The sequence below is a fragment of the Hydra vulgaris genome, chromosome 12 (genome assembly GCF_038396675.1).
Source record: "Hydra vulgaris chromosome 12, alternate assembly HydraT2T_AEP".
Taxonomy (NCBI): Eukaryota; Metazoa; Cnidaria; class Hydrozoa; order Anthoathecata; family Hydridae; genus Hydra; species Hydra vulgaris.
Genome location: NC_088931.1, coordinates 53,119,493 through 53,127,634, shown reverse-complemented (window position 1 = coordinate 53,127,634; position 8,142 = coordinate 53,119,493). Strand labels below are relative to the sequence as shown.

The 8,142-nt window shown below is 30.6% G+C and overlaps 1 protein-coding gene across 2 annotated transcripts; it reads right to left on the bottom strand.

Annotated features, from left to right (window-relative positions):
- Window positions 1-556: 556 nt before the first annotated feature.
- Window positions 557-7,346, bottom strand: LOC100214365 (uncharacterized). 2 transcript variants are annotated; one of them, XM_065813688.1, is made up of 8 exons: window positions 7,165-7,346; window positions 6,136-6,899; window positions 5,913-6,008; window positions 3,924-4,004; window positions 3,751-3,834; window positions 2,319-2,362; window positions 2,123-2,222; window positions 557-2,034 (listed from the first exon to the last, which is right to left on the bottom strand). In XM_065813688.1, exons 2-8 carry the CDS (start codon window positions 6,874-6,876, stop codon window positions 1,399-1,401), a joined length of 1,782 nt encoding a protein of 593 aa, XP_065669760.1. In that variant the 5' UTR covers window positions 6,877-6,899; window positions 7,165-7,346; the 3' UTR covers window positions 557-1,398. The 2 variants fall into 2 exon arrangements, with proteins under 2 accessions (XP_065669760.1, XP_065669759.1); XM_065813687.1 differs by having other exon boundaries at window positions 557-1,282.
- Between the last annotated feature and the right edge of the window lie 796 nt (window positions 7,347-8,142).

Here is an 8,142-nt window from a genome sequence, read left to right as displayed (position 1 = left end):
TTCCTCTTAGTATCATTAAAAGATTCTACTAGAAAATGTTTTGAAGTTGTTAAGTAGTGGTTTTTAAAACTTTTATGGTATTTACACGCCACATTTAGTTCCTTTTATTAAAATCATTGTTCAAATTAAAGTACAAATGTGGTTACTTAAATTTGTAAGCAGCTGCAGCGCAATGGTTAAAGTGCTGGGCAATGAATCAAGAGGTCCAAGGTTCAATGTCTGATTTGGCTGTAAAAGCAACATTAGTAGTAAAAGCGGTGTATTCTTCTTATTTAAATGCTCTTCCGCAGTGTTTTGTGACAAAACTGTTTGGTATTCTTGTAGCACTTTAACAACTTGAAACTTTTTTTAAAAAACAACTAAGAATAAAAATTATTTAACTTAATATTAAATTATTTACTAAGTATTCCTAATAATTATTTAACTTAGTATAATATAATTTAACTTAATATTTAAATTAATATTGATACTTAATATTCCTTAAGGAAAACTCGATTTGTGATTAATTTTGAATTCGGTAATATTGTATTTTAACAAAGAAAATGAGATAACAAAGTTTTTATTTGAAAAGTTACTAAGTATAAACATATTTACAATTCATTATTATTTACAAAACATATATAAACGCCGTTTGAGAAAAAGCGCCATAAACATAATCACATCTATAATGCATATTTTTAGATGGTCCTACATTGCTGCAACCATAACCGTCTTTACAACTTGTTACTCCTATGCCAACTGCATAATCATCTGGAAAACAAGTTGCACTCCTGTCTCCAATACAGCCTATTCGAACAATATGAGTCGTTGTTGGAGGTTTGTCATTAGGATTACTTCTTTTTGCATCACAAACATTAGCTAAATTTAATCCACACCAACTTTGCCGTAGTATTGATAAATCACATGACTTCCCTACGGCTTTCATGAAATTAGCCATTGTGTATTGCTCTTCGGGAACAACACCAAACTTTGTTGCAAATAGTTCAGATAGAGGCATGTTTTTTCCATGCGTGAATATAGCACAACCCGTATTTGGACCAGTAAAACATAAAAGCAGAACATTACTTGTAATAAGATTAAAGCCTATATTTTTCATAGAAGTTGTTCTTTTGATATCGGAAGCTGTACCTTCGTCTAATGTTTCGTTATTAGCCCAAAGCTCAGATACAGGTGACCAGTCAGTAGCTTGACCTTTGACTCGGGCTACCAGAGTCCATCCACCGGCAAGTGCAGGGCGTTCATCATCACCGCTGCCACCTCCTTTAAAAAACTCACACCAAGTCTAGATAATAAATTCAATATTAAAATAGAAATAAAAATAGCAGATCTCTAGCAGCCCAAGTTAAGCACAAGCAACGACCGGTATTTTTATTGTTGAAAATAAAACTTAATGCAAAATTAATTGATGTAAATAAATCCGGTCTGATCAAAAGTCCCATAGAATGGAGGACAACTCCAATGCATACTAGGTGTTTTTGGACCAACTCTATCGCAACCGTATCCATCGTAACAACTAGATACACCGAGTCCAATTGCGTAGTCGGCAGGTGTACATGTAAACGATGCAGCTCCAATACAACCTATTCTAACAATATGATTAGTTGGATTTAAATTTGGATTCATGTCTTCTGGATGACAAATATTAGCTAAATTTAGCCCACACCATTGCCTTTTAATCTTAGAAGTATCACAACTTTTACCTAGGGCTCTAAGAAGGTCGTCAAACTTCCATTTCTGTTCAACAACGACACCAAACTCTTGAGAAAAAAGTTCGTTCAAACGCATTCCCATGTTGTGAGAAAACTCTGCACAATCTTTTTGTGCACCGTCAAAACAGACTTTTATTACGTTTGCTCTCATGAGAAACCAGCCATGATTTTTCATTGCAGATCTTAAATAAATATCTGAAGATGTCTCGTGATTAAAAACACTGTTGTCTGCCCAAGCGTTTGAAACGCCGTTAAAGTCGTTGCTTGTGCCGTTGACTCGGGCAACTAAAGTCCAACCACGATGACCATCAAAGTCACAGTAAGTCTACACAACATTAAAAGTTATAATTTATGGATTTTTTAAAAATAGCTTAAATAAAAATAACCAAAAAACAGCAACAAGTATAACAAACCTTGAAGCGAATCCCACTAACCATTAACCAATAGGGCCCAGATTTGGCATTAGGATTTTTCTCATAAATTGCCTGACAGCTTGGAAGTGGATTGCCTTCACTAAAAATTTAACGTTTAAAAATTTAAAATATAAAGTTTAACTATTGATAATATGCAAACAGAATAATTTAAAGTAATAGTTAGTAATGTACTTACGTTCCCGGTACGCCAATAGGCCTAAATGGAGGAGGCGGAGCTTTCTAAAAAAAAAGAAAAAAAATTGTTAGTCGCGCCCCTATGTATTTTCCGGCTGTTCAAAATTCTTGTAAAAATCGTTCTCGGCATTAATTTATTTATTTAATTTACGAAATAGAAATTAATTTTACAGACCGGAAATACTGGGCACATCTGGTTCGCAATAATGTTCCCATCCCCCACAAAAAATTCAAGATACTAAAACCATCATCATTTCATGATTATTATTGTTTTAAATATAAATTAACAAAATTTTGTCTTATGTTCCATGAAGAAATGACGATTTAAATAAAAGATTTACGGGATATTAGCATGCGTAGAAGGCCTCAGCATTTCCAAACAAAGTAAAAAACCAATGCCCACCCAAACAAGAGCCATTGAAGACAGATTAAAAACCAAAACTTAGTCTATGTAAAGTATAATTTACTATTAATTAGTGATAACATTTAGGACAAATTCTCACTCGTTACATAAGTAATTTCATGCCCAAATTTTTTTAGATTGCTATTTTATACAAAAGGATCAAACGGTCAAGTAATTAGGTTACTAATTATAATTAATTTTCTAAAGATTGTCCTGTTCTGCATGACTGATTTTCTACTGGTTAATATAAGCCTTAATTTTACAAGTGTGACGTCAAGTCTTTAGCTTCTTTCACTCGATCCATCAAATCTAGTTCTGCCATTTTCAATTTGGCTTTTATATCAACCATTGAACGAAGAGCAGCTGTCGTAGGATCATGCCACACTCTCATTGGACGTGCATCTTCAATTGGTTCCTTAATAGCTTCCTCGTTTCCGTTCTTTTTAAGTTGTTTCTTAACTGCAACAGAATCCTCGTTTGTGCTGCTTTCTTCTTGACGAACCTTTTCAGTTTTCTCCTTTTTATTATTTACAACAGATTCTTTCTGATCAGATTCGTCTGTTATTTCTTTAGACTGATTCGTTTCTTTTGCTTGCCCAGATTTGAGGGTATCAGAATTTAACTCTTTATCTTTTTTTAACAAATCTTTTGTGTCATTTGGTTCTTTTGAAGTTTTAGAGTCTTTAGAGACACTAGTGTCTTTAGAAATGTTAGGTTCTTTAGACACACTAGAATCTTTTGTGTCACTTGTAACTTTTGTGACACTAACATCTTTAGTTTTTTCAGTTTTATCTGCTTTTGAAGTTTCAGCGTCAACTTCTTTTTTTTCAGTCTTTATTTCTTCTTTTTGTATATTTTCAGTCTTTACTTCCTCTTTTGGCAATACTTTTGGCTTGATGTACTTTTTTTTAATTTGATCCCTTTGAGACGCGTTTATTGAGTCCTTATTTTTATTAGAATCTCCTTTGGGAGTAGAGACATCAGTTATATTAGAAAGTACATTATGTTTTTTTGTAGCTCGTTGTTGTACCTTTTTGCATATCTTTTCCAAATAATCAATTCTATTGGACAAACTGTCGAGTTCGTCAGGCGTGCACTCAAACAATCCATTGATCTAAAAAAAAAAAAAAAAAAAAAATTTGCAATTCGAAGTTTAGTTTTATGTTTTAAGCAAAACATAACATTTTATATCTATTTACATACCTGTGAAGAACATGTTCCAGCATCTCCTTTAGGGCCACGTGAACCTTCAGGCCCTCTTGGACCCATCGGACCCATGGGACCCTATGAAAAAAGTTTTGAAATAAGAAATTTGATAAAAAAAAAAGATAGAGGGAAAAAGATTTAAATTGGCAAGTTGGGTTACCGACGTAAAAAGTCATAATTGTATCAAAATAATTTTTCTTTTTGCGTCACTTTTATCTTTTTAGCTACATTTCGGGCAGATAATAAACAATAAAAATATACAATAATAAGATAAAGTTTTCTTCCACTGATTTTCAGCAATTTTTGGGACAAAAAACCAAAAACCAAAATTTTTACGTGATTATTTATCATCACATAGTTGTAATTATAATTTTTTGATTTCTGATTCAGAAAAACTTATTTTAGTTCTCTTTCTTCATCTTAATGTTTTAATTGATCTAATAGTTCTAATTGATCTAATAGTTCTAATTGATCTAATAGCTCTAATTGATTTAATTGTTCTAATTGATCTAATTGTTCTAATTGATTTAATTGATCTAATTGATCTAATTGATCTAATTGAGTTCAAAACAACTATAATAAGGTTACACTCTAATAAAAAAAGCAGGAGTTTCTACCTTTGGGCAGGTTAACTACCCTTGGTAAGGTATAACTTTCAATCTTCATAGAAAACTTTATTACAAATTTATCATACAACTTTTTACCTTAAAGGTACAACTTTCTACCTTAGAAGGTAAAAAGTTATACCTTAAGAACAAAAAAGCTCTAAGTTTTTAGCTAAACCTACCACAAACAAGAGAGCAACAAGTAGATAAAATATTTTTTTTACTATGATCAACTTTATTAATAAATTTTAAATTTCAGACAATAATCTCTTAGGTTTCAAAAATTATAACCTTGTAAAATTTGTAACCCCTCAAGTTGAGGGGGTACAAACTTTATATGGTCATATTCTTTGAAGGCTAACAGGTTATGATATTTAAAATTTATCGATGAGGATTAATTTAGTTGAGAATAATATAAAATATATTTTATCAACTTGTTGCGCTCACGTTTGGGGCAGGTGCAGCTAAAAATTTTAGGGCTTTTTGTTCCCAGTCTCCAATAAATTTTGTAATAATGTTTCTATCCCCCACAAAAAATTAAAGATACTAAAACCATCATTTTATGATTATTATTGTTTTAAATATAAATAAACAAACTTTTGTCTTATGTCATACAAATTTTTTTGCAATGCATCTTTATTTGACATAAGTATAAACATATAAATGTTTAGAGCTTTCCATGTCTATAAGTTAGATATCTCAAATATCAAAGAAAGCTGCATCTGCCCCTGTTATTAAATGTATATCACATATCCTATCCTAAGGTAGAAATTTTGATAATTTTTTTTTTAATTCTAATAATATAAATAAATTAAAAACAGATCAGTTTTTTAAACTAAAGTTATAAAATAAAAATTCTAATGACATTAAATCAATTGGATTAAATTTTAAAACTAAACTATTTAAATCTTTTAAAAATTATAATAAAATTTAATCAATTTAATAGAAGTTTACTCCAATCATTTAAAGTTGACACATTAGATGTTACGTTTTGTAAATAAAATAAATATTTCATGTAAATAAAATAAATATTTCACATTTGTTTTTTATTAAACTTTTATTTGAAATTTTTATGTCAGATCTGAGGTAATGTGTTTTTAAAAGGGTTTCGACAAAAATATAATTTTGAATTAAAATACTTTAAAAGCCATTTTATTTTAAAATTATTCCTGGCAAAACATATCTAACCTTAACTTGCCTATCTACAGCCTCTTTCCCAAAATTAACTCTATATTGTATAAAAACTAGAGCGTGTGAAAGCAACAGAACATGTAAAAATTACCTTACACACACAAACACACATACACACAAATAATAAACTTGCAAACCTAAAAATGTTTATAAAAATGAACTAAATGAACATGGTAAAAAAAACGCATACTTTATTTCCCGGTTTACCGTCTTTACCATCCTTTCCTTTCAAATGGAGATGTAATATATTTTGATCGGATGGGAAGGGACTATATAATGCTTGGGACTAAAAAAAAGAAGTACAATTTTAAATTGAAAGGTTTCTGATAAAAATTTAAAAGAACTATTAAAAAATATAGTTAGCTTCAAGTTGGAGAGTACTAAAATAGAAATTTACATAAAAACGATCATACAAGAGTGGTCAGTTGCATCTGTTGTCTACTTTTGCCTTGTTCTTCGTAACCCTTGGATTGTAGCATTTCTAACTTTCCACTACCACCTTCAACAATTGGTATTAAATTTAGACCACCATCTTTGCTTCGAGCTAATGTGTAGTGAGTAGTTCTTTTTCCTGCTGCTTCTAACTCAATTTTTTGTTTTCCCAGATCAAGTTCTTCATGCACAATGTGGTTTTCTAAAGAAGAACTCTGCGGTTGTGCAATTAAGTCATTTATCATACTTCCTTCAGTAGAAGCTGAGATTTGAGTTTTTTCAATAGCGTTATTTTTATTTGTCGAAGGGCTGCTAAGACTGCCAGAGGGGCTGCTAAGACTTCCAGAGGGGCTACTAAGCATACCTTGCAAATCATCTAAATTTATATTACCATTTTTATCAGGCTGAACATCAATGTCTATTTCTTTATTGTTATTCGGATTAGGTGAAAACTGCTGCATTAAATTTTGTGAAGGTAATAAGACCTCTTGTGTTTGGGTTTGCTGTTGCTGGTTTATTGCAGCGTTTCTGGCGGCTGCAATTAATGTGCCAAGATCAACAGTTTGTGTTTTTGGTTGCTCTTGTTGCTGTTGTAGTTGTTGATTGGCTAACAAATCTTGCAAGGTAAACCTTTTGGCTCCATTTTGAGTGGTATCTGGTAGTTTTACTAACTGGAGCAAGTATAGCTGAGGGAGAAGGAGAAACACGAAATAACTAATCATTATCCAGTATGTTGGAACAGAAACTGAATTAAAAAAAATTTGGGAAAGTAGATAAATTTTGAATTTTTCAACTTAAGAACTTGAGAAGTTAAAATCAATTAATAAAGAAAATTAAAAACTAATTTCAAAACTATTCTTTATAAGTCATATTTTATGCTGGCAGATTTGACCAAGGCAATTATTAAACAAACTTTAATAGCAAAACAATAACAAAAAGGAACTTTCGCATTGTTAAGTCTACAACATTTTAATGGTGTAATCATCTCGAAGAAAAATAGTTAAAAATACCTATAAATTTTTATGTCATCTCATGTTAAATAGTTTGCGTTTAATAAAAGTTTAAAAAATACTCTCATTGTCTTTTATAAGTCAATAATTTTAAACATAAAAAAGCCAGTTCATACACACCAAAGTAATACTATTGTATAGGTATACCCTTGGACTGACATGCTTAGACTCAGTTTCTGTATGAATTATTCTTTCATGGTTCGATAATTATGAATGCGCGTAATATTAAAAGCGTTTATGCATCTCCACAGGTGTTTCTGTTTCAGTGAATAATTTGCAAAGTTTTTGTTTGTAAAAATAAACAAACAAAATCAATTGATATTGTAAACAAAATTTAATCTATGCAACAAAACCAATTTGAACAAAGTTGTCGTATAGCTCAGATCTAAGTGGAAACTTTTTCACGTGTTACAAAATCGTTGATGTTCACGCGGGAAAAGTTTAATTTTGATCAAAAGTGCAAAAAAAGATTTTGTTTTATTATTAACAAAAGCTTTTAAAACATTCTAAGTTATTCTTTCAAAATAGTTATTGTTGTTTTGGTATTGCTTTATTTGGTGATCAAGAGCGAAAACCAAATTTGGGTATTTTTATATCTATATCAAATAAAAATCCTTTTCAAAAAATTGCAGTTATTTGAGATCGAGAATTAAGAAACCCTAAAACTTGTCTCCCCCCCCCCCCCCAAAAAAAAAAAAAAAGTATTATAAGATAAAATTTGAAATATGTTTATGAATTTAAATTTGGTTTAGAATAAAAGTAGTAGATTACTCAGTAATTTAATGCCCTCACATTTGGGGTTAGGGTTGTCCATAAACTACGTCTCTCTCGAGGGGAGGGGAATATTAGTAGTTTTGTGACGACTCATACGGGACCTCATCGCGTTGGTTTGACAAGATTTTGATTAAAATTTTTTATTTTAGGAGAATTTAGAAAAAATCTTTTTTTTAATATTTAATTAAAACTATTTATATTATT

Bases quoted from the DNA above. Each gene is read 5' to 3' on its own strand.
- LOC100214365 (XM_065813687.1), bottom strand. From the start codon at position 6,876: ATGATTAGTTATTTCGTGTTTCTCCTTCTCCCTCAGCTATACTTGCTC. The intron at 6,009-6,135 runs GTATGATCGTTT...TCTTTTTTTTAG, and splicing joins AGATGCAACTGACCACTCTT to TCCCAAGCATTATATAGTCC. The intron at 4,005-5,912 runs GTATGCGTTTTT...CTTTTTTCATAG, and splicing joins ACGGTAAACCGGGAAATAAA to GGTCCCATGGGTCCGATGGG.